This window comes from Rousettus aegyptiacus, unplaced genomic scaffold, assembly GCF_014176215.1.
Source record: "Rousettus aegyptiacus isolate mRouAeg1 unplaced genomic scaffold, mRouAeg1.p scaffold_m13_p_6, whole genome shotgun sequence".
NCBI classification, from domain to species: Eukaryota; Metazoa; Chordata; class Mammalia; order Chiroptera; family Pteropodidae; genus Rousettus; species Rousettus aegyptiacus.
Genome location: NW_023416309.1, coordinates 106596605 through 106623743, shown reverse-complemented (window position 1 = coordinate 106623743; position 27139 = coordinate 106596605). Strand labels below are relative to the sequence as shown.

Here is a 27139-nt window from a genome sequence, read left to right as displayed (position 1 = left end):
TACCCTAAGCTGTCCTTCAAAAGAAGGCCAAGGTCCTTAATAAATAAACAAACAGATAAGACGAGAGGAAAAAACGGCGGGAGGCAGCGTCCGCGAAAGCCCGTTTCCCCTCCCAGGTTTGGACGGCACTCCCACGACGAGCTCTCCATCCTGTCGCCGCTCTCCCAGTGCTGCAGGTAAGCTTTTGGCTCACGGGTCAGGTCACAGCTGTGAGGCTGCAGCCTCCTCGCACGCGAGCTCTGAAGGCCTCGGTCAGTTTTCACTGAGTGAGACCTGGGTGGGTACGATGACGGGAATTACCAACAACAGAATTTTCCCCCAGCAACTCAAGATGCTTTCGTCTCTCAGCATGGGATGAATTAGGAGCTTTTTTTTTTTTTTTTTTTTAAATCTTTCGATCGCTTCATCTTCGGCCCACTCAGATCATAATCGGCCGCTTTTGCAGAGCCTGTGTTTGATATGACTCATCACGCTTCTGCTTCACCCGGCTCTCGTCTAAGCTCAAAAATATTACTGCTTGGTGACCGTCTACATGAAATCCTGATGAAAGTCCCAGAAGCCCATATCTGATTGCAAGGAAGTACTGAGAACTCTGCCTGGCCACCGTTAATCTTGAGCATTTCCACCCCACTCCGTCCCACTCTGGTGTCTCGGCCAGGCTCATGTCTCGTCCGGCTGCTCAGGGGCCATATCCGGAGCCAGTTAGAAATACGTGTTTCACACCCAGCAAAGCCACCTCGTTCCCTTTCAGCTGGAAAACTCAAAACAGGGTCTGAATTCTTTTAGCCACCTCTTAGGTTGATTTAAACCTGCTTCCCTTTCTTGCCTCCCTTCCTCTCCTCTAGGAAGTAGTTGTTTAGGACAGAAGTTAGAAAATTAGGCCGCTGACACATCTGAGTCAGATTTCTGCGTAAAAAGTAATCAAAATCCTAAAGTCAAGATTGGTCCCGCCCCAATTTCATCCCTGTAATTTGAAAATCTGACACAGAAAAGTATTATAAAGTTGACAAGAAACAACTTGGACGCCAACAGTTCCTAGGGCTTTTGAGAGCAAACGTCATCGTTTCACCTACTGAAAAACTTCTAGCTTTCTCTCTTCTTGAAGAGATATCATTGTCAATCGTGATTTGATTCCCTTAGCAACGTCAGATGTATACTGTTCAGGATCACTGTGTGGCATTACAATTGTTACAGTATAAACAGCTCAGCAGGTCTTTGACCAAAAGGCAATTGTAAAAGGACTGCAAAATATTGGGTCATCTTTTATTCATTCCCTTTTTACCTGGTTTCCATGAGAATGTGCTTAAGACTAAAGGAGAAGACCTCAGAACATGAGCTAAAACAGCTCCTTGTGGGTAAAGTTCAGGTCAAGCTATTTTCTTCACCTTTTCTTATTTGGTCCCTGTAAAATTTTCCTTCCAGGATAAAGAAGAAAACACTTCTGCACCTGCAGCTGCTGGCCCAGCCGGACTACAGACTCAGTGACATAATGCGGGAGTCACTGCTAGAGGACCCGCTGGCCCCTGTCCTCACAGAGCCCCACCTCCTTGCCCTGGATCGGAGACTCCAGATCATCCTGCAGACTGTGGCGGGGTGCATAGAGGCCCATGGAGAGCAGAGTGTAGTAGCCAATGGCCCTGCAGAACAGTCAGCCCCGGACTCTGGCCAGGCTAACCTGACGAGCTAGGGGGCGGGACGGGTCAAATTTCACAAACTACGCCTGGAGCCAGCAGTGGACCCTTGATTGTGGACCACTGCCTCCTCACGTGCCCCTGTGAATGCTGGAGGTCCGAGGTCACGAGCCCAGGAGGCAGGCAAGGTGCTGGGATGACTCTGGAAGGGCAGAAGTGAGACCCGCCTGACTCTCTTCCTCTGTGCGCTGCTTCTCCAGTGGACGGCCTTGGCTCCCTCTTGCCCAGAAAGCACGGCTTCATCCAGGCCACAGACCATCTCCTGAGCCCCCTGGGAAGTCGCCATACAGGTCAGGCTTGAAAGGCTTGGAAAGCCTTGTTTCCAGAGAGAATTACCTGTTACAAATAAAAGGACATCAAGTGGACACCTAACTGGCCTCCAGAGCCTTATTTCATCTACGAGGATAATTCCCAATCGAGATAAAACATCTGGCATATCGCACCAGAAAATCTAACACTGGTACCTCTCCAGTGGGTCAAAGTAGACTTCACACTTTCTGATATTCCAGTCCCTGTGGCCCAATCTGAAGACAAGAATCACTACTGACCAGTCCTGAAGTCATTTCTAAAAAAAGTCATTTCAAGAGATAATAACATAAGGATTTTCTGAGAGTATCAGAAAAGGGATGTTTCAATCTGAGTATTTAAATATCAATTGAAACAACATCAAGTATGTCAAAATTAGCACCTGGTGTCAAGAGGAGAGATTTCAATGAAAACAAGGGTGACCTTGAAGGTGGGATGGGGGACAGAAACCAGCCCAGCAGGGATGTGAGCCTGGACTCAGGCTGACCACAGTCCTTCCCCACGAGAGCCAGCAGCTGCCTCCCACCTGCCCCCAAAAGGAGCAGGGAACCATCTGGAGAGGCCTGGCCCCCTGCCCCTCAGTTGTTTGCCCAAAAGGGACGTCAAGTTGACTTTCCGAGCCTCCCTCCAAAGTGGGTGCAGAGCAGGTCCGTCTCCTCAGCCTTCTCCCTGCTGGCTTGCTGACCCCTGAAACTCCTTAATGGGAGGCTCTGTTTCTCATCCCATAATTCATGATTGAAAACACAAATGACAGGAAAGTATTCATACTACAGAGCGATTCGTCAGTCAACAAGGAAAAAATCCCGATTATCAGACTTTTCTGATAAAGACCGGAGGCTCATATACTAAGTGTGACGGGGATAGAAAGAAGTCACTAAAGAGGGTACGAGGTCAGGAACTAGAGATGTCACCCAAGACTTCTGCAATGTGTCCGAAGACAGCCCCAACGGGACAAATAAACGAGGGTACTTCTGACACACCCTGGTACCCACGTCACAGCTGCACTTCCCCTGAACCGTGTCTGTGACCACCACCCCCAGGTTCACACACTCACCGCGTGTGAGGAGCCACACACAGGTGTCCGGTCCTCCCCGAAAGGCAGACAGATTCCCCTACCTCCTGGGTACACTGAGATTAACAAAAATCAAACAGCTCAGTGATTGCAACCTATTCCAAAGCGTTCCTTCCATTGTAATACAGGTGCCCAACAGTACCTTGGAAGTTAACTTTGTCTGCTTTAAAAAAAAAAAAAATCAACTCTTAGAGGCAACTCCGTCGCAGGCTCGTCACCAAGGTGACTGCTGCAGCTCGGCGCCTCCCATTTCATGGACCGTTTCTCCTACTTTGAGCCAGTATTTTCCTTTGTCGTAGGGACCAGGTAAGTACACAAAGACAGACAGACATTCAGGCAAGGATGTTCGAAGAATAGTGCAGTGGTCTGGGACTTCCAAGCCAGAGCCTCAGGGGCACAAGCTGTGGCACCATCTCGAACTGAGCCTTCTCTGTGACAACGGACTGGTTTGTGAGTGGCCTACGATACAAATGCTGGTGTACTTCAGAAACTGAGGAACAGAACTGAGTTTGACCACGTGGAGTACCTGATACCTAATGATTCACTTACCGTAAGCATTCCATTATTTCTTCACCAGTAACAAAGGCGAGACTATCATTTGTCAAAAATAGCAGAAAAGATTATTCTTAGAATGTTCGAGGTCTCCTAACATGTTTACTTTGGGCCACTGTCCAACTTCCTATGACACAGTCTCCTGTCCCCATGTAAGAACCGTTCCTGTTACTACCAGCAAACAAAGAATGAAAGTGACTCCTACGGCATGGGGTTGGTGGGGAAAAGGGTTTGAAGGAACCCACTGGAGTCTTCCCGAAAGTAAGGACATCTGAGTTTGAAGACTGTGAAAAAGAATCTTCTCATTCTTGGTAGTTTTACGGTCTATAAAGTCATCACAGATACTAAATCAATATTGAATCTGCTCCTAGAGGAAATACAAGGTTTAGGTTCCTATGAGCCTCTGGTTACATTCTGTCGACCAATACATAACCCTGTCTTAATGTGTTAAGGTGTGTTACAGACACCTTGTTTAATATACATTGATGATTCATTAACACTGAACTCGTGGTCAACAACTGTAACTCATTCCTGAAAGCTGATTTAATACACTTATTCTCCCCAAAAGGCACACCACAGCCCTCCTGCCCTTAGGAACACTGGCCGGCACCTCAGCACTACACTCGGAGGCCATTTTAAACAGTGAAATCGCCGAGAACACACAAAAATGCAAAAAAGTGGCACCAAGTAGACCACGATTACAGTATGAGAGGCAAAACAAAAGGCAGAGTGTCGCCTTATTTGACCTCGAATAAGGCGGAATTCAGGAAATTCCAACTCTTCACCGTTCCACTCGTGTCTGGGAATGACTGTGAAGGGGCTTGAGTATTGACTCTGGGGTTACGCACAGATTTCAGCAGGTAGGCAACTTCACGAAATTCCTAAGTACAGTCTCTGTGAACAATGAGAATCGACTGCAACTTATTTTGAAGTTAACAAAGATGATCAAAAAGCTATTCATCTATCTAGTGGTGACTTTTAAAATCACAACGTTCCTTAAGCTAAATTGGCAGAACTTTCACAAAATGAAAATATTATACTCATCAGTGGTTTTGTTAGAGTCATAACAGAATACAGTCACGTCCGGATGAAGCCATAGCTCTGAACTTATGCCAATAAACAAATTCTAACTTTATATGTACACAATACTGATTTCTAAGAAGTTCCATAGGGTAAGAAGAGAGAGAATTAAGGCTTCCCTTTTAAATTCTCCCATCTACAGCCTTTACTGATAGCTATTACAACAGCTACCCTGGGGGAATGTATTAAATGGTGACCTAGGCATTGCTTCTCACGGGTGTTTTACTCATCTAGACATACACTGTCAGGACCTCACGAAAATACAAAAGGGGTTCGGCTCTTAATTCATGATTGGAGGTGACAGTATTAAGAAAACTGACATCACGCTACTTCGATTCTGAAATGTCAACACTTAAGTCATTAACAAACAAAAAGCAATTCTACATGAACTGATGTTTTAGAGGAAGGATTTAACTATAACCAGTACAATCAACTTAGGAAAATCTTTCTTTACTGACATTCCTGTTTTAATTCTAAAGGTTCCTACTCAGTGAGTTGAGGAGAGGAATGACTAAATCTGGACAAGGTCCATGTGTTACAAAGCAGTAAAACTTAAAGAATGTTTTATAACACAACATATCTCTGAGAACGTCACTGGATATAAAGAAATTAATACCAATATACTCATGAGTCCAACTCAATCAGCTCACTTCCCAGGAATCTGAGGACCAGACCTCAGAAATAACTTCGTACATGCAAAATAAATAAGCATACCTGAATATGTGAATATATTAAATTTAAAATGCAGTATGCTGATCCAGAAATAATGTTTCTCCATTAAGTCTGGGGAAGCCAGAGAACCAGTCTGCCTTCAATAAAAAAGAAACATTCAGCTTTTGATTTAATCTTTTCCTTCCGTAACTTGGTAAACAGATCTGCTGTATCTCAATTACCCTGTAAGCAAGGTTTGCAGACCCATTCTTTGACAAACTGACTTGGAAGCCATTGAAAACACACACTCTTTTTAAAACACTAATCCCATAATTCACTTTCAATTTTCATTCTTGCCCACCAGATTAGGAGATTCCGGGGCAGACGGGGAGAAGAGAAGGAGAAGAGAAAGGGAAGAAAAACTGATTCATTTAAGAATTTAAATTATTTAATCTTTTTTTTATTACTTGACCTACCATTAAGACAATCTATAACAAAAAGAATAGAATATATTAGCACACACAGTATAATCACACTAGTAACCAGGAAACAATACAAAATGGTCCTTTGGCCATCTATACTTTCTAGAGCAGACCTCAGAAAATCACTTACCAAGCCCAGAAATGACGACTTCTAAAGCCCCGATTAACTAAGACAAATTATGCCAATCATGATTTCTCACATATACTCAGAATGCACAAAGATAAAGCTTTAAATGTGGTAATTTTTAAATTCAGACTTAAAATTTCTTAGATTAGAAACTACAAAAGGGAGTAAACAGCAAGCCAAATGATTTAAGAGCAAAACTCATTTAGAAAGCATCGTTATGTATCTAAGTATACATGAACATGATCATATACATACATAAAACTGCAAATTTATGGCATTCTAAATAATTCACTGAAGTACAGTTTTGGCATTTAAACAAAGATCAAATCGAGCTTTACACTAATAAGAACATAAATTTTATTTTTAATTTTTTAAATATAAAAAAGGTAGCTAAACATAAAGTATAGATCAAAAAACCCTCATTTAATATATTTTGGAAAATAAAAAAATTTGTAATAAGGTTGCTTTCTCACCCACGCTAAAATGTAAATAAAACCTCTTTCCCAGATTTATACCCCAAACTTAGTAACAAACCTACAAACTGTTCAAACCTATGGAAAAAATCTACCATGACCAATTTAAATGACCTGTGAAAGGGTAGGAGAAGGGATTAATAATCAGTTGTATACAGATGGAAAAATGCTTGCAGTCACTCCCAAATATAACCCTACAATATATATAAATCACAATGAAAATAAAAGTGCCTACATTATGGAACTGTGAGACTTTGTTTTAAAAAATAACAATAAAAATAAACTGCTAGGTGTCACTGGTGCACATGGAATAATGTGACAGAAGGGTGACAACGCTGGAAAATACTGAAATACAGTTAAGACTCAAAACACAAGTTTATTAAAAAAAAAAAGTCTGCTAAAGAAATAAATGCTAAATAGGAAAGCAGAACTTTTCAGCAGGATGGTCTTTTAAACCAATTTGAAATGACACAACCCACCCAACGCACCATAAATTCTCGCTGATGTAAAAAGGAGGGGGAAAGGTCAAGCCAAAGTAAAAAAATACTTCTTCCCAAATCTCGTGCCCCAGTGAACTAACTTAGTGGCGAAAAGTTCCCTACGCCGAACTCTGTCCACCTGGCAGTCCTCTCTTTTGCGACATCACCTTCGTCCTGGGTGTTTCGTTTGTTCCAACTACTCTATCTGCTCCCAGCTAATCCAACCTCCTGGAATCAGCGTTCAGTGGATGAGCGCAGGAGATTTTCCTAGAGTCAACTGAAAGAGGTACATTAACCAAAAGCTTTAAGTTAAGAAATGAGGGTGCAGACCTCAAATTCTTATTTTCAATTCAGCATCTGATGGTCAATATTTGGCACTAGTTGGATAAAGATCTAATCAGAACTTGTGAGCTGAGGCAGATATAGTTAAATCATAACCCAACATCTGCAGCCTATGATTTAGTTTCGAACTCAAAAGGCAGGTATAGATAGCTGCACCTATACATATTTCAAAATCAGAGGAAATGGTAAACAATACCAGGCAAACAGCTTGACAAACGAAAATTCTGATTTAAAAAAAAAAAAAAAAAAACAGATCTATCTGATAATTAGCAAAAATGGGCATTTTTCTGCCCTTAATCTAGTTTAAATAAAGGCAGATATCTAAGATTTTTCCATATCCATTTTTCCTAATCCTTAGAGTTTAATGAGAAATCATTTATTCCATAAAGAAATACATATATGGCCACAGTCTAAAATATGCTTATAACCAGAAAATTATGTCACTTAAAAAAAAAAATCTTGCACTGTGACATCAGTACTCTATGGTAATTCCTTTGGTGCAGGGGTCTGCCCTCACCAAGAAGCATGGCACGTACTGCCCAGGTTGAATACTAACACTGCACAAAGAGAAGCAGTAACAGCAACGTCTCTGTAGAACTCTTTTCTATTTATTTAACTGTGTATGAGCATTCGGTTAATGCTCCAAATTAAAAACAGTGCAATAAAAGCAACTTGTAATATAAACAGACGAGAAGCTGCGATGCCAGTGGCCACGTGGCGCTGCAAATAGGGAAAAGAAAGCTGTCTGCAAGGGGGAAGCATGGACGGGGGAGAGGAGAGGAGGGAGGCACAGGAGGCAGATCTCAGACAGACAGCGACACGAAACTGTTGTACTGCTGGATGTTTCGTTTGAGGATATCTGAGCACGGGCCGAGAACACGTTCAAATCTAGGTCGGTCCAGCTTAACGCACTTCAAAGGGCCACGAGCAACCACCGTGGCGGCACGGGGACGGTTCATCAGCAGTGCTATTTCACCTGGGGGAGGAGAACGAGATGGGTGAGCGGGCGCTCACTTCCAGGGGAAACTGTCGTACAGGCGCACTTCTCAGAAAGAGAGAAAACGGATACGAATCTCTCTTTATGACCTAGTTAGTGCAGGCCACACCACATCTGTACTTAAAAAAGCTGACAGATGAGATGATAACTTAATCATTAACTGAGTAGAGGTCAAAAGCTCACACTACTGAGGCAAAACAGTTTGCAATTAACATGTAACATTCAGAAGAAATGACAAATTATGAAAGATGATATATTACACTGAAAGGTGACTTAAGCTATGTATTGACTGTGAGGAAAGCTACATACCAAAATAATCAGAAGGCCCCAATCTTCCCACTTCAACAAACTCTTCATTTTCTGACCTACGCTGTAGCACAGCAGCTGACCCCTACAATAAAATCACCAAAAGCAAAACACAAACTTTAAAATCCAGGGTGGCATTTTAAATATACTATGCAATTTACCCAGCAACCCCTGCTAGGGGAGGAGGAAGCCCTTCTCATCAAAGCTCAGGGACCTGACGGGTTTAGGCTCCAGTCAGCAAAGTGCAACATGAGGGGGGGAGAGGGGGAACAGCAAACCCAAGCTCAGAAGCTGTTTTTACAGGCAGATTTTATACCAACACGCTGATTCATTTATATAGTGTCTACGCTGCTTTTACACTAAGACAACAGAATCTTAGTGTAATTACTGCCCACGTGGCCCATTACAGTCCATCGACCCCAGGGTTAAATAAAAGCCATTAGCATCTACTGAGCCGCATTCATAGAAAATCCATTATGCATTTACTTGGCAGTCAAAGAGTACCTGCTACACATTTCCATGGACTGTGAATATGTAAAACACAGTGACTTTTAGGATTTAAATACCTGCCTTTGATCCTTAGTTGCCAAATTGCCAACCACATAATTTCAACAGAGATGGTGCAGAATCATCATAGGTTGTTACGCTAAATGGCTCCTTTGGCTTACATGAGGAGGGTTAACTGGGTAAGTCAGAGTCTATTACTTTATAAATAACTTTTCCAGAATTCTGACTCAAACTCAAATAGCACTTCAACGTAAAAGGTAATTTTTAAATGAAATGTCAGTCTTTAAATCTAAAGGCGTAAATCAGCTCTAACCCATTTTCTCTCATGCCGTGTACAGCTTCATAAAACAGCAACTGCAGAGTTCTTTACCTCTAAAATAATGAAGAACTCATCCCCTGGTTCTCCCTGCACCACGATCTTCTGCCCATCTTCAAACTGAACTGGTTCTAACGCATCGGCTACCGTGAGACGTTCCCACTTGTCCAGAGATTCTGAAAAACAAGAATCAAAAGCATTTCTCTTACTTGCTATTGCTAAAAATTTCAAAACAGAAGTATAAAAAGAATCAACCTAATAGCCACACCCAGTCGACACTCTAGTAGTGTCTCAGATCAAAAATGGCACCTGTCTTCAATCACCTCTAGTCTCAGCAAGGTCCTAGGACCTGCAGATAACCTCAGATCCTTATTTCAGCAGCCCAGTGGCCGGGTTAATTTATACCAAGCATCCGATGGTAAAGGAATAAAAAAATACAATCATTAAGCATTCCTAAAGACTGCCATCAACACATATCAAATGTGTAATTACAGAAGCCAAAGTAGTAAGTGTCACCATCCATATTATTCCAGAGGTCCACAGAAGTGATTTATCTATTTAAATCCTCAGCTGATTAACGAAACCAACAAGAACTAGAAAATAACTTTTGTTCCCAAAGGCCAAACTAACACCCAAGACACTAAGCAAATTTAACTATTTAACTATTTAGAGAAAGGACAAATAAGAGAGAAAAAAATCAATTCACTGTACTAAAACAATGGCAGAAGGCATTTTACCTGATAAAGTCACCATTTCCCTTCTCAATGAAGAACTGGTTGTAACAATACAAAAATATCACCAAAATTGCAAAAAAATCTTTTAGAATTTTTTCAGAGAAAGCCAGTAAATGACACCTAGAATGCATTTCTACAGAGGAAATGCATTCTTGAAAATATCTGCTTTCCTTAACCAGTAAACTCCATTGATGAAGCAACAGAGAAAGAAGTCACACAAGCAATACCAGTGAATGTCCACAGTTAGGAGGACACTTTTAGCCTTTCCCTCTCTCCAGGAGACATGAGTAGTACATAATTCCAGAAAGCTTTTCCCAGGTCCAATCATTTCTAATTAAGAGGTCTGTGATGTACCAGAAAATTAAACACACTTTAATGTTATTTCTTCGTTGAACTCTAACTCTCCACTCCCCGCAGAATTGATAACTTTTTATGAAATACAAAACATTTTGCTTAACTGTTATTTAACACTTAAATGATTCTCCATGCAATCTTCCAAAACTCACCTAAAATAGACACTTTACTAAGAAACTCTTCATACATCTTCCGCTTTCTCAGAGTGCTTCCCTGTAAATAAAAGAAACAAACGTCTTATGTTAAAAATGTGTAATTATCACAAACTGCTATGGAATAATAAATATTAAGTTTCAAGTAAATTAAATAGAGAGTGAAGTCACAGCTTGCTGCTGCCTCTTGATACACGATTACTTTTCTTCATGTTGAAGATGGTGAGGCCTTCTGTCCAAAGGTAATGCCACATACCACCCCTCAGTGAAATACCAACAAAGCAAACGATCAGTTCTCCAAAAAACCAACCAAGTAATATCTTTCCAGCCCAGGGTCCTTCCTTGACTATGTTTCCAGCCCAGGGTCCTTCCCCACAACTCCAATCCTCCACAGAAGTAGGGAAATAAAACTGCTACCACTTACAGCCCACCCACCCCTCAAAACAGCGCCACAGCCCCAAACTTAACCAAGTTACCTGCAAAGTCTATTAAATATATCTGGGGGAACGAGGGGGAAAGAAACACACAGTCCCCTATAATAAACATCCCTTACACAGTAAACTACTTTGGCAATTTATATAGTCACATACTTACAAATATATATCCATTCCCCCAAACACCGAAATTTTCAAAGTACATCCAACTGCATAGTGTCAAACAGCCAGATAGGCAGTGCACAAATTTCAAAAACCATTCAAGATGACGAATGCCATTAGCTGGAACTTAAACATCCAAAGCTACTCTATAAATCGGCCATGAAGTCCTCAAAAACTCTGACTATATCAGCAGAATGTTCCAATGATTTTATTACTTTGTTTACTCCTTTAGTGACATGGACATGACATCTGCATTACTGATAACCCACTTTCAATTTAGGGAAGCTGATCACTTCTTAATGGCCTTAAATAACTTCACGCCCCCAGAAGCTGCACCTGGCAGACTCTCTGTGAAGTATAAAGATTAGGTGAGTGAAGACGTGCCTATCAGCCAATGGAGTGAGTTCCAAACAGGAACTGGCCATTCCATATGTACACTTGTTATCTCTGGCCAAACTTTCATTCTAAAAGATCACTGTCTCAAATGGTATAATAATCCTAAACTGGGCTAATGCACAAGCATTCAATCATTAAAAAGAACATTCTCATTTTAGACTGCAGAATTTATTCAATTTCTCAATTTAAACACTATGTAGATGGGAATTCTAAATCACACTCCAAAACCATAGTGTCTTACCATAAGGATTCTCCTGTAGCTGTCACGGTCAATACCCCATAATTTCACATTTGTCTTAGCTTTGACAGTGGCCGCTCTGGGTGTTCCATAAATCAAAGCAAGTTCTCCAAAGCTTCCTCCTTCCCCAACACTGGTTGCCCATTCATTGTTGACATAGACCTAAAATGCAATTGATGAAAAATTGTTTTTTCTACATACACAAACACTTAAGTATTAAAAACCTGCAAACCTTTTTCAGGAGTCAGAATCCTGAACTTTGTTTTGAAATAAAATATGTTTTCCGTGCATAGCAGAGCAAAATAGGTGACTTCTGAAAATGAGTTTCTGTAATTTACCTAGTTTAATTATCTAATAAGAAAAAAGTACTCTATCGGGATGATCAGGGCAAAAAGGTGAACTTAGCATAAATAATAACCATCTACATTCAGAGAGTACTGTGCTGAGAGCTGTGCTAAGAAGCATTTCACTTGCATAAAACTCTGAATTTTCTAATAATCCTATGACAGCAATGCTGTTAGTATCCTCATTTTATCATTTGCAAAAAAAAAACAAAAAAACAAAAATGCAGAATCAAGAAACTTACACCAACTCTCATAGCTAACGACTGGGTCTAGACTCTCCCTCACATTCGTCTTACTCCACAGCATGCAGGCACGCCATAACCACCACTCCAGCAAAAGTTCTGAACTGTGTGTCTAGCAGAAATTACCTTAAGAAGTTTCATTGTGTCATTAAAATATTTGGCAAAAGGTATTGTATTGGCATACAAGGGCTGTAATAGCCCTTCAGAAACTCTTAGAAGCAATAAATATCAATACATTGACTTTTAAGATTGTCAACATTTTTTGCTGTTATTAAATCTTACATCCATCTCTCCTTGATCAATCACATAGAAGTTGTCCCCTTCATCACCTAAAGAAGAGTAAACCAGAAGCATTTTACCAATTAAAAAAAACACAAATTAAAACTATCAAATTAATGTAAAATAATATTTATTTCATAATGGCACTAAGAGAGAAAAGTGTCTTATAAATTAACACAATCTTTCAGAAAAAAAAAAAGTCCAGCAATATATTTTGAAAGTCATAAAAACTGATTAAATTTTTAGTTATCTTATGAAGAATACCTCTAAAAACTAAAAAAGAGCCATATAGCTGTACAAAACTATTAACTACCTATCATCTGTAATAAGAAACAACCCAAATACTAAGTAACAAAATATCAGATTGTTAACAAATGGGAAAACATGGATTATAAAGACCCAAGGCAAAAAGGGGCAGAGGTTGCTCATGCTAGTGTATGTAGGTAAGAATTGCTACAAGGCATAATATCTCATAAACACATAAGCAAGTGTTTTGCTTATTTCCTACTTTATTTTATAAGTGGTTAATAATCAGCAGAAAGGCTATATGAGATACATACATTTCTGAAATTCCATACAACATTCAAAATAAAAATGCAGAAATTTCCTTTAACAGTTACTATAAACGAAATTGTTGCCAGATGCTAGGGAAATCTTAGTCCCTTAGGAAAAATGTGCCTTTTAGCTCAGACACCATTAATTTAAAAAAAGAAATAGGAAAATTCGGTAGTATAAAAGAAGGAAAATGGTAGGCTGAAAGAGGAAAACAAAGTTCACTTTCATCTCCTCTCCCAGAATAACACTGCATGCCATAAAAGTAGCAGCCCTTACCTTGCTGAATAACAGTCTCTCCAGCAATGAAGGAAACTGGAAACATGGCATCAAAAATATCACTGCAAGAGACAAAAGGCCTCATGTTATGTTTCATGTGCCTCTTCTATGGATTTCAAACATTAACCTTAAAATGAAAGCTCCCACATTTTCAGCCCCTATTGTCATGAGGTGAACAATGAGCCTTAAAATGCACAACAACGATGAGACGAGTTTGGGACCACAGTAGTCCTGGAAAATAGTCAAAGAATCTGTACCTACCTTCTCTCATTATCATCGAGATGTGAAAAGAGCACATTCTTTTCAATGGCCTTGGCCAAAGCTGCCATCGTTTTATAATCTTTTGGTATAACCTAGAAAAGAATAGAAGGTCAAATGATGACTCCATAAACCAAAGACATTTCATGCTTGCAACCTTCATTTCAATGAAATGGCAAGCCACATTATGGTATTTAAACAAAACTGCTTTGAGTTAAATATTTTCAGCAAATCACACTTGTACTACCTTTGACCACCAAGTACTCAACAAATATTGACTAATTAATCCCCTTTCCTATAACTAGATTTGTATTTAAAGGCTGGTTTTGGTTACCAATCAACAACTCAAGAAACAAACCAAAAATACCTTGTCCAAAGTCATCCTTCTGAGGCAAAATGAGACATTTTATGACAATTAGCTATTTTTTGAACTGCGATCATGTACTATTAGTTTCACAAGCCTCCTGCCAGAACAATTCTCTTCCCCCTTCAGGCTAAAGCAGAGCTTGAAATGACAGGAGGGTTCTAACGAAGAGCTGATTAGGATGAATTAACTTATAGGATAAGAGGTTAAAAGCCACAACGTGAATTACTGGATGTCAAAAAACTTGACACCGTGATTCAAAGGAAAAAGAAGTACTACCTGCTTCTACTGCAAAACAACATGGAAAAGAAAAGTCCCCAAATGCCCACTGTTTTATACTATTTGTTATTCCCTCTGATGGCATGTTGTTATAGAAACCTGTTCCCCGGCACCAAAAAACTACACAGGATGGAGTATAATCCAACCCGTTTGTGTTTTACTACTCAAAACCATGCATGCATGCATCGAAAGACACTAGGACTACCACGTGGATCCCGAAACACATTGCCCCAATGTTTAGATGTCAAAACTACCTTCCTAACATACGATGCAGCATCTTCCTCCGTGTAGACCTCAGCGCTGATAGCACCCCGCCGCCTCCGGCCTTTAACCACTGGGTTGGGAGGAGGAGGAGAGATTTCATCCTCCCTCGAATCTCCACGGGTGCTCACTTTCTGCAGATTCTGAATCTGTTTTGCCTCCTCCTGGGGGGTGGGGTGGGGAGAAGTATAGGTTTATAAAATGAGAACTTTCAGAATGTAAACATGATATTCTCATAATTCAATGATAGTCCATCCATCTCAATCACTTCAAATCTCTTCTGTTACCAACATGAAAGTTAAGGGAAAAAGCCAATTCCGAATGGAAAAAAATGGAATAATTTGAAAAGAAATACTCTGAAAGGACTATACTGTCTCTCAGATGATGAGATGCTATACTTAGTAATAAGCAAAAGCCATTAGTACAAGTACACAAAACATGCAAATAAAAAAACATACTCATTAAAATAGAATATTGACAACAATGATTTATAATATATACAATGGCAATATAAACTGCAAAACAAAATCTTGGAGAATGAGGGTTTTTGTATGCTGCTGTAGATAGCATGAATCCCCTAAGCCCTAAAAGAATGCTATCTGGGAATAACCACTCAGGCACAGCAAAGTGATCTATGAACATCTAGATTACTGGGTTACTTCATTAATTCGACAAGCGTTCTCTTGATCTACATGTCAAGTCTACATTAGGCAAAGGAGATATAAAAACCAATAGGAGACGGTGCTGAGCCCATGGAATTCATTTCATGAAGTGATGTGACAAGAACCAAGAAAGTAAATAAGATCAGATGTAACAATACTTCTCCCATTAGAGCTAGAAGTATTATCAGTGTTTACACTTAAAAAAACAAAAAAAAGTTTAATTTTAAAAACTTCTTGTTAAACTAATTCATACAAAAACTCAGATGAACTAAGTAACATTCTTATTTTTCAAATCTAGGGACTTAAAAAAGAAATTCCTCTTAGGTCTGCAGTAAAGAATGAGTTATTATGCCTGATGCAAAGTATAAATGAAAAAACAAGAATGTGTTATCCACTAATTTCTCATCTGACTCATTCTTCATTATTTTTCTAAATCATCTTTGAAATTCAAAATTAACACTGGTTATTTCAGAAAAAGTTTAGATGAAATTAAGGAAATGTCTACGTTTTTTTTCCTCCTGCATAGTCCTAAGCCCTGCTTTTGGCAACAGGACAAATAAAAGAACTACATATATGCAGCAAAGTCCAGAATGATCACTGTCAAGGTATTACCAGTGCTAATTTCTATTAGTAGAATCATGCCTGAATTTTATTTTTTTCTTTTTTGGAGGAAGAGGTTTGCTTTTTCTTATTTCTCTGGATTTTCTCATTTTCAAGAAAATAGGAAAAGTATATAACATAGATAGCTTTAATATTTTTGTATATTTGATTACACATGCATTTACTTCTTAACCAAATGATCCAGTAATTCTACTGCTAGAAACTTATTCATATACAAAGTTATTCACTGTATCATTGCTTTCAACAATATAACTTGGGAAACAACTAAAATGGTCATTAATGGAGTGATTAAAAAAATCATAGTACAGCCATAAAATGGAATGCCAAGCATGTGCTGGGAAAGAACAGAAAGCTCTCTTATATATGAATCTGTCTGTAAATGCCCACATATGACCTCGGGAACATTGGCTGCATTCAAGGATGACAACAGAGTGGAATGGAGACTTTCTATGTTACACTCCTTTGTACCTGAAGAATTTTGAACTATGTGCGAACAAGTACCAATTTTTTAAAAATACATTTTTTAGAAAACTCACTTCATTTTCATTCTGATAACTGCAATAACCGGTATGGTTTTCCCATTCCATATTAACACAACCATAAAACTCAAGTCTTCTCAAAGTTTCAAGTTTAAGAGTCTAATTGAAAATACAAATTCTGGCCCCAAATTCGCTGTGACTTCACAAAAAAATTCATTAAAAATTTCACAAATAATATCTCATTTGGAAATGCATTCTAATGGAATATTTCAGATAATTCTTAAGTACCCAAAGCATTTTAATTTTAACAATGTTTCATGGATTCTCACCTTTAACAGTAATCAGACATAACCTAATCCTGATGACTCAACCATTACTCAGATCAATTCCTAATATGTATTATGATACATTCTTACACCCTTTTTCTTGCTGTTGTCATTCTGTTGGTCTCTTCCCTCTTCACTTTGCTCATATATTAAACGCTCCCACCGCAAAACAAACAAACAAACAAACAAACCCCTCCAAGACTAATTACTGGTTAATAACATTATGTTCTAACATTTGAACTTCAGATTCTGTTCTTACCACTTTTTATTTGTTCCCTCTCTGCCCTTGCCATCCCATCCTTCCCTGTAGGGGAAGTAAACGTCTCATCCCACTGACTTGGGGCTTGGCCATATGACTTGCTTTGGCCATGGAAGGTAAGTGGACATGCCACGCCATGTCTACTTGTATGCTCTGGCTCTGTCCCCTTGAGCTTCTGTCCTCTCTCTATCTTGAGAGCAGCGCGCTTCATATAGTGGCTGCTCCTTCCACTCAGCCCCAGAATAAAACACTGTGGAGTCAAGAAAGAAGGTGGGCGGAGCCTAGAAGAGCTACATATGACTGGGAAATAAGGAAGGTCTTTTGTAGTAAGCCAGCAAAATGCGAGGGTTATAAGCCACTGCAACAAAACCTATTATACTGTAATGGCCACAGAGAAGCTACTTAATTTCTCAGTTGTATTACCTCTGGTACCTCTGCAAAATGGTAATAATCACCTACCTTACACATTTGAAATTTGAAATAATGAGTATGCACATATGCATCTATGTACGTAAAGTGCTTCACATAGTACCGGGCACACAGGAGACACTCAATGGTTATAGCTATTAAAATTCCTCTCATCTATCAGACAGGCAGGGTTCTAATAAATATATGCATAAAAGAGGATTCAAATTCCAGACGACTGTCTGAATTTTAAAACACAGCTTCCAATGGACCAACTGTGGAGTTTTTGGTGCACTGAGTAATTGAGGACACCAGAAACATGGCCCCTGGTTAACAAAAGGAAAGAGACGACAAGAACATGACTGCGTTTTCAGGCATGTAAACCTAACGCCTAATATACAGAACAGGAACCTGTTGATAGTTAAAAATCGAGTTACTTGAAAGTCCAGATATCGACATTCAACCCTGGCTAAAGAAACGTATGCAAGTGAACGAAGGCACTTAGATTCTAAGAAAAGTTTGTTAAGCTGTGACTTTTATTAAAAGAAGCCAACACACACTACATCTAAAAATCCTGTCTGCAAAGAACCCACTTTAATAATGATTTCTTGTCCCGCCCCCACCCCGCCCCACCCCCACACCCCGGGATCCTGTTTACACAGTGCTGTGTGAGTACAGGCTGTGAAACTAGCACCACACGTTCAACACTCCCTATAAAAAGACACACACTTCATGGCTCACCGACTTCATCCCCTCGTTTGATGGTTTCTATTGATGTCCAAAGAGAAGAGGGATCACCTTACAGTGACCCATTTCAGAACCCAATCTCCAGGAACGCACTTTATCTCAAAACAAAAACGCCCATGGCAGCCTGGCTCTAAAGTATTTCACTGTTTGGAAATTGCTTAAAAAAGAGAAAAAAGAGACTTTCTGCTACAATTCTAAGATGGCAAGTCTACATTCAGGGGGACTACTGGTTGTCTGTTGTCACTGTTATTTTTAATTATTCTACTCATGGTACTAGGCCCCCATTTTAACAAACAGCTTTTCAAGAAAACAGAACCTACCTGAGCCACCCATTTTTTAAAATCTTAGTATACAGATTGTTTTACTAATAAATTATGCTGATTAAGAAATTGTTCAAACCAACAGCCTGTATTACAAATATTTCCATTATATAGTTAATCATATACCTAAGAAATGCCTCTTAATTGGTTCGATCATTATGAACCACATCAAAACTTCAACATAAGAAAACCTGAGCATTTATTTTGCTGATTTACAAAAGTAAATCAAACTACTCAAAACATTTAGCAATCCAGACCTTCCCATTCATTACTTGAAAAAATTACAGCATTGTCCCTGATGCAAAATTATTATTTTGCTTAGAAAAACATATACCATAAGCTTAGGTCACACTGACATACAACAAGAATAAAAACAAGATTAACTTTTTTTAAGAGAAAACAAAGTTCTGTCCAAAACTGTTAATAAAGTACAATTTTGATGGCTATCAGGCCTGATCTCTGCTCTGCGGTCAATTCATCTGAGACATACTCTATAATAAAGTGGACCTCACTAACTCAGAATGTCTGATACATCCATCAGTCATTAGCTGACAGTCAATTGTTCCATTACCTTGGTTTTAAAAAGTGGGACAAGACTTAAAGTTTACTTGCTCTGTTGAAGAAAAGCATTAACTGCTTTCAGATACTACAGAATTTCTGATTTCACACAAATGCTACCCTCCTTCTGATCAATTGTATCTAGTCAGTTATTTTATTTAGCCGGTTTTATGTATTAATTAAAACAGTTTCAAGTTTAGAAACTCTGTTAGCCAAGTAAACTCAGCATACAGGTTTGTTTCCTGATAAACTCTACTGATTACAAAGTTAAAAATTACTACAGATGCCTTAACTGCATTTCTTTTTTGAAATTCTAGTTTGGACTAATTTGGTCGGAATTCCTCTTCTTTCAAAAGACACAAATTAGTAACATCCCACAGCCTTAACATTTAACAATTAATTGTCGGGGGCATCTCATCCGCTCCCCACACTTCTTTTTACCTTCTCCAGCCTCTCGAAGTATTCCCTGAGGAACGCCATGGGTCTCTCCGGCCGAGCAGTGCACAACTGCACAATAGAGTCCTTCAGCAGGGCCTGAATGTTGTGCTTCTGCACGTACAGCTCACATTCCCGGAGGCTGCGCTCCTCTTCACTGGCGGCGGTGCTGCCAGACGCCATGGTTCTCTGCGAGGAAACACACACACACACACACACACACACACACACGCACGCACGCACACGCGCACACACACACACACACTTATGTCAACTATTTACAAAGGGCAAATGCCAATTTGGCTTTTGTCTTAACAAATTCATCGGGACTGATTCGCAAGGATTTTTCTTCCTCCCTAAGTACTTTTTTTTTTTTTTTTAAGGGAGGTGGGGACTAGGGAATAAGATATGTAGATAAAGAACATTCTTCCAAAGAAGTGTTTCATTCAGTTCCTGCTACAGGATCTAGGCTCTGCAGGCAGCAACAGCGAGAGGCAAGAACCTCTCCAGGAGGAAGCATGAGCCACTATCCCCTGCAGAGGCGGGCTGCTGGGGAGTTGGGCCCTTAAGGGAATTTCATTCAGTCCTCCCCCTGCAAAAGAAATCATGATGACGTGGGAAGTGTGTAAATGGTAAACAGGACAGAGAATTACGAGGGCACAGAAGTAGGCTCTAAGTGAAAGCAAATAAGCACAATGAGGAACAGCTGACATTACCTATAGGTAACTCTGACCCCAGGGGACTGTCCTAATGTCACTTGGCAAACCACTGGAGCAAAGGATCTGATAAGCCAACTACTAGCGTAATCAAAAAAATTTAAAGCACAACAGGAACGCCCGATGAGTTTTTAAAACCTTTTATTCCAGACTCTTACTAGATTCCAAACCTAAATTATAATACACTTACCCACTGATAAAAGGGAAAATCCTTAATAAAAAAAAAAAAATTTACCAAGTAAACTAAAAAATTTGGACAGGAATATGTCCAAATGTTTTCTTCATCTGGACAGGACAATATTAAAATACTTTAAGTTTTAAACTTCCAAGATTCAAAAGATAAACTGTATTTACTGAATTTTAGAGGTTTCAAATTACCTTGATGTGAAGTAAAACAGATAATAATGGGCAACTAACCTTACCTTGGAATTGAAAGCTTGATAATTTAAAAACAGTCAAACTGTTTTCCTTCTTATTCCTAGTTACTAAACAATTAAGATTTGAAGATAAAAGCAAGTCCTCTCCACTCTGCAAATGAAATCAATACTAATGGGCCTTCTCTAAATACCACACATACAAAACCACTGAAATGAAACTATAAATGTAAAAGCACAAAGAAATATTGGAATAAAGAGCTAAAGTGCTACCCTGTCACTCATGTTTTGACAGCTTTCAAAGGGGTCAGTAAAGAGCAGATTAATTAATAGACCATGAGAAATGCGCAGCTACCTGACAACATACGTTAGTGGACACAGAAAAGAACGATGCTGATACTTCAGAATAAACACTAAAGAAGTCATTTACGAGAATGGATTTACACCAGCCACATTTCCAGGTCAACTACAAGAACTGATAATCTCCTTCAGCAGAATTTTCTGCATTTCAAATAATAGTGAGGCCACTAAAACCAATGATAAGTCATATCTTTTATGCTTCAAAACCTGGAGACATTCAGGAATATCAATAGATGTATTTAACTGACCAGAGAAATCAAAGATCAGCCCTTTGGCTGGTAGGCAGAATTGGGTCTAAGAGATGAAACTGTTTTATTTGAAACAAAGAAATGTATTAAAAAGACCAGAAGAAGACACTAGTAACAAGGTAGCATATGAATAAAATGCCCCAAGATAATGCAGTCACCATGTGGACCGCTGAATATACAAATATAATGGTCTTAATACTTTTAACCTAATAATACCTAGATTGACGTTGTACTCATAGTCTTAAGAGCCCAGTAATTTAGCTTCTCTTCCTCAAAATTACTTAATACTTTAAAATTTTCACTGCATTGTCTCTACTCTTTTGGAAATTTAGTTGTGCTAAAATTCAGTTGCAAAAAGATTAGATGCAAGGAAATATTTTAAAACATTTCTGAGAAACTCGCTGATTCAGACTGTACCCAAGAAGACCAAGCAGGAACACTTCCTTGGGGTCATCTGGAGGAAGCATAGCTTTCTTTTCTCTGCTGAAAAGACCCCTTTGGGAATCTCAGTCAAGTAGTAGAGTCGTGTGGCATCACACCTGCACTGGGCTGGAGGGGTTAACAGGTATCGCGGATTTTCGAGGAAGGGCAGGAGAGTGCCCTTCACTTCACTTATGCCACAGTTACCGCCATAAACTGAAGAAGAGAAGCAGATCCTTCATCCTACTCTAGTCGGAAGGCCACAGTGGTGGCGAGGGGGCCTCAGGGGGAAAAAAAATCGGGAAAGGGAGGGAGGTAAAATAGAACAAAAGGAAATTTAGGAGTCAGGCTAAAATCATGGGGAGGGGGCAGGGGCGGAGGGGTAATCCTAGGATGAAGGAAAAGCGATCGCTGGAGATGACGAGAAGACAGTAGAGAGAAAAACATAAACTACCAAGTCTCAAGATCAGCTAGAAACGGCGGAGGAAACCACGGTCGGTTCCGGTAAAATCGAGCCGTTGTCCTTCAGGAAATGAAGGCGAGCGAGGCGGCGGGGGCTGCGGCGGCGTGCGGGGGCGGAGGCGGCGGGAGCCCGACGGCCGCGGAGGGCCGCTCAAGGCCGCGGAGGGCCGGGGGCCTGAGCAACGCGCAGTGGGGGGAGCCCGCGGGTGGGGGGCGGGGCGGCCGGGAAGCCCCGCACCGGAGCGGACGTCACGACGGCCTGAGGGCCTCGGGGGTGCAGAATCGGGGTCGGGGGCGCGGCCCGGGACCTGAGGCCTGCGGGGAGGCGCCCGCCGAAGCCGGGGAGGGGCAGGGGGTGCGGCCGTCCCCCTGCAGGTCGCTCCCCGTGACGCCATCTTGGATCGGTCCAGCGCCCGCAAACGGGCGGCAGGGAGGCGACGCTCGCCCCACCGGGCCCGTCGTCGACCTCGCTTACCTGGGAGCTGGCAGCGGCGAGCGCTGGAATGCGAGTGCGAGTCTGCGGCTTGCTGGGCTCTCCCTGCACTTCCTTCGCAGCCCAGCTCCACTCTGCGATAGCGGCTCAGCGGCGGCTCCACCGGAAACGACCCGCCCGCAGCCAATCAGCGCTCGGCTGCTGACGTCAATGCGCCTCGCTCTGGCCAGAGCCGTCGCCGTGGCAACCTTAAAGGCCCGACGGCCCAGTTTCTCTCCCGCCCCTCCCTGAAGGACCCCTACCCCTCTACATCCTCGAATCTTTCTCCAGTTCTCCTTTCTGTCTTATCTCCTCTCTTATCCGCAGCCCTTTCCTCACTCCCGCATCTTCTTTCCGCAGTCTCTCTAGCACGGCGCTTCCCTGCTCTGTTCACCTGTCGCTCCTTACCTGTTCCTCTCTGGATGTCTCTCTTTATTCTTCCTTCTGCTCTTCGCTCCCTCTCCGCGCGGCTTTCGAGAGCTCCCTTTTCTCCCCCCTCCTCCTCCCCTCCTCTGTCCTCTCCACTCTCACTCCAGCCTCCCTCGCCGCCTCTGCCTTTTCTCCCTTCAGCCTCCGCCCCCCACCCTAGCCTGCCCACGTGGGGCGTCTCAGATGACAGGTGGGCGACTCCGCCCCGTGGTCCCTCTTGGGGGAGGACGTGGGGCCCCGGCGGGGATTCCTGCAGTTTCCAGGCCCGGTGGAGTCCGCGGCAGCTGCGCCGCGGGGCGAGCGCGGGCGGATGCCCAGGATGCGCACGCCCGACCGCGCATCCTGTGCCCAGCCAGCGCAGTGCCGGCCTCCGGACTCGGCCCAGCCATCCGGTCCAGGAAATCTGAGCCCTGCCAAGTGTCCGCTTGGCAGATCTGGCTGCTCTCCCCTCCGGGGGTGCTGTCGTCAGTGGAGGCCACACTGTCCCCATGGGCATAAGACACGGGAAAGGACTTTGTCGGGGTCCAAGAGAGGCCCGAGTCCTTCTAGAATCTGAAATGCCCTCCATCATCACGCCTGACCCCGCTTGATGAGACGTACAAAGCGTGCAGATTGACACAAACGCCCTGTGACCGCAAGAGAAAGCTTAACTGCCAAAAAAAAAAAAAAAAACCTGCACTGATCAAGGTTGATTGGGAAGGAGGAGCGACTTTACTCCTTCGGCCATTTTTTTCCATCAGAGTATTTGCTCGTGGACCAAGAACGGGGGAGCAGGGGACGGTTTTAGACATATAAAGTCGCTAATGATTACCGAAGGCCCTTGGAGGACACGTATCCTTGTGTCTGACTGGTACCTGTTGTACTCGCATGGTATATGGCTCAAGGGCTGTCTGTAAACACAATGGATCTAAAACAATACAAAAAAAAAAACACGTAAACTACCTCATCGATCATTTTTGTTTCGATTCCATTTTGAAATATTTTGCACATATTAGGTTAAATATTAAGATTAATATCACCTTTTTTACTTTTTTTTTAGCTATTAGAAATTTTTAACTACACATATGGCTGGTGTTATACTTCTGTTGGGCAGCCCTGCCCTTAGGAGGAAGCCAACTGCTCCCCTAAATCCAACAGGCTATAATAAGGGTCCTGCTGGTCAGAACATTTTATTTGATTACGGTTATCCCTTGGTTTTTGATAGAGAAAGCATAGGCAACATCAGAAAAATCATTATGCCTACAGCGGCGGACTGGCGGGAAGTTTCTCCTCTGGGGACCCCTCCCCCGCACTTGCTGACCATTGACCTTTTGCCAGGGATGGGTGATATCTTGACAAAAGGCCAGGATGGGGGGATTAAAGACAGAGCCTCAGTCATATAGGATTTCACCCTTGTCAGTACAAAGAAGAGCTAATAAACTGAACCCTGAACTGGCAAGCCGCAAAGGGAATTCGATAGCATTGAGCAGGCCTGATCCTGTACTGAGAAGAAAACAGGGCAGTCTCATAAATCTGAGTCTGGTTTCAGGCTCTGCCATCTCCGGTAATTGACTTAATCTCCATGAGCCTCAGTTTCTTCAATCATAAAAAGATAAGCAGGGCTGTGTTAAAATTAACTAGTAAAGATAATAATGGCAAACACGTACATAGCACGCACTATGTGCCTGGCACTGTTCTAAGTGCTTTGCACATAATAATTAATTTAATCTTCATAATACCTTTGTGGCATAGGTATTATTATTACTGTTATTGTCACAGAAGGGAAATGAGGCATGGAGGAGTTAAGCGACGTGGCCAAGTCCACACAGGCAGTGGTTTCGATCACTCTCCTTTGCAGCACAGGCATCAATAAAGTGCCCATCATAATGTAGGATACAATAAATAAATGTTAGTTTGCTTCTCACTTCTCCTCCCCCTTCCTAAAGAACTACCCAAAACTACATGGTTAAAACTGAGTTGTACTGTGTCCCACCACTAATGTTACCTAAGACAGTCGAGACACTTAGAATGAGGGAACAAGCAAGCTGGTGACATTGAACTGAGTGCTTCGAGTGACAGCTGCTTCCTTGCTAAGGCCTGGGAGTATGTGTCCCCATTCAGCTGCATTCAGGCACCAGTCCAGCCACGGGCCATTTCCTGTGTCAGTCGTGCTCAACCTTGTTCTAGCTGCCAAATCCTCATAGGCTGGAACTTTCAAAGACCAAAAGAGAATTGGGCAGTAGGTAGTTGAGCCTGAGGAGAGTTCACGGAGACAGCTGCTCTGAAAAACCAAACAGCCTCAGTGGTTTCTAAATGGTGTGAATGCTCTTTCAATACCGCTGCCCTGCCCGGCTGCAAGAATAACGACTTGTAAATTACATTTCAGAAATGACCATTGTCCCACTGTATTTTCTGTGGTTTCTCCTTCTCCAGAGGCCTTCTGGCCTTGATTCCAAGGTCTGTCAGGCTTTCTTTGGCCTGTGTCCTTGGAAAGCTCAATAAAGTTAAGTTTCTAGGGTGGCTTGGTCATAAGTAAAATTTTCTCTATAAAAAAAAAAATCCTTAATTGCTGTTTCAATGTGAAACAATAGCAAGCAATTTTAAAAACAAAATAAACAGCAGCTTTGCATTTAGTAAGCAGAGGCGGAACGAAGAACCAATACATAAAAGGAAAGAATACTTTGCTGGCCCATTTCTTAGAGTTTCTTATGCTTAAAGTTTCCACTGGCTAAGGCCGTATCCGCATATTTTAGATTTTCAGGGAGAACTTTTCACCTATTTGTGGTGTGCAGTGGAGCTGAGCATTTGTTTCCTGTGGCGCCCAGGGCTGTGGTTTAACACCTAACCCAATTCCAGCAAGCATTCAAACGCCGAGTCTTCCTAATTTCCTCACTGGCAAATGCTCATCTAAACTGAGAATGGCCGTTTATCTTGAGCATTAATTGAAAATAAGAACCACAAAACCAGAAGAGTGGCAATCTTGAATCTAATGCTAAAGAGATTTCCAAGTAAAAATATGTTCATCCAAAACTCGTCTTCATCCAAAATAACATTTAAATCCACAATGTTCAACAAGGGAGACGGAGAGTGCTGTTAGATTCTCCAGAGAAACATAACCGAGAGAGAGAGAGAGAGAGAGAGAGAGAGAGAGAGAGAGAGAGAGAGAGAGAGAGAGAGAGAGAGAGAGAGAGAGAGAGAGAGAGAGAGATTATTTTAAAGAATTGGCTCGTGTGACTGGGGACACCGGCAAGGTTGAAATCCACAGGGCACATCAGCAGGCTAGAAACCCTGGGAAGAGCTGCTGTTGCTCCCTTGAGTCTGAATGCAGTCTGGAGGCAGAGCTACTTCATCAGGGAACCTCAATCTTTTTTCTCAACTGATTGGGTGAGGCCGACCCACAGTATGGTGAGTAATCTGCTTTATTCGAAGTCTACCGATTAAAGGTTAATTACAACTAAAAAATACCTTCTCAACAACATCTGGACTAGTGTTTGACCAAAAACTGGGGCAAGTTGATATATAAAATTACTCGTCACAAGTGTGAATCAAGTCAAGCTCAGATATTTGTATGAATCTCTTCTAAATAGTCTTCCTCTGGATCGATTTCCTATGCCTACACCATTTCTAACTAATGCTAACACTAAGCAGTAGGCCATGAATTTGAGGCTTTGAAAAATAGTGATGCATCTGTCACTGATGCAGACCTTTCAGGTATGTTCACTAGGATCAGGAAACTTCTTTGACTGTCAAAATGACAAAGTCAACAAATCTCATTAATGTATCCCTGTCAGCATTTTAATGACCATATATCTATACCTCTTCCAGGATACACACACACACACACACACACACACACACACACGATTGGTTATGGTCCCGTTTGAGAAGCTCATGAAAATAATGGGCTTTCTCCCCATAAAATATGCACAAGCGGGCACATATATGACATTCATCGTCCTGTTTCAGCATGCTCGCAGATCATGAAGCTGTTCCACACATGGACACCAGGTCCAGAAGCCTTTTTAAATGTTTCTGAGCAGGGTGCCAGAGATGCAGAGGTGAAGAGCCATGGCCCCACCCTCAAAAGCTCATGGTCTCAGGGGACCAGCAAGAACCTGCTGCTTTTCAGATAAAGGCTGAACTAGGAGGGAGGGGGTC

General features: G+C 41.5%; 2 protein-coding genes across 3 annotated transcripts in view; one reads left to right on the top strand and one right to left on the bottom strand.

Annotated features, from left to right (window-relative positions):
- Positions 1 to 7499, top strand: part of FAM20A (FAM20A golgi associated secretory pathway pseudokinase) — a 44144-nt gene extending 36645 nt beyond the window's left edge. The window contains exons 10-11 of the mRNA XM_036222320.1: positions 117 to 176; positions 1423 to 7499. Coding sequence (XP_036078213.1) covers positions 117 to 176; positions 1423 to 1687 — 325 coding nt within the window. The 3' untranslated portion in view covers positions 1688 to 7499. The remainder of the gene's footprint in view (positions 1 to 116; positions 177 to 1422) is intronic.
- Positions 6295 to 23099, bottom strand: PRKAR1A (protein kinase cAMP-dependent type I regulatory subunit alpha). 2 transcript variants are annotated; one of them, XM_016143660.2, is made up of 11 exons: positions 22982 to 23099; positions 19528 to 19710; positions 14703 to 14873; positions 13809 to 13900; positions 13548 to 13609; positions 12720 to 12766; positions 11855 to 12013; positions 10622 to 10682; positions 9436 to 9557; positions 8562 to 8643; positions 6295 to 8231 (listed from the first exon to the last, which is right to left on the bottom strand). In XM_016143660.2, the coding sequence occupies exons 2-11, from the start codon at positions 19702 to 19704 to the stop codon at positions 8059 to 8061; spliced, it is 1146 nt and encodes a 381-aa protein (XP_015999146.1). In that variant the 5' UTR covers positions 19705 to 19710; positions 22982 to 23099; the 3' UTR covers positions 6295 to 8058. The 2 variants fall into 2 exon arrangements, with proteins under 2 accessions (XP_015999146.1, XP_015999145.1); XM_016143659.2 differs by lacking the exon at positions 22982 to 23099 and adding an exon at positions 22577 to 22785.
- Positions 23100 to 27139: the final 4040 nt, after the last annotated feature.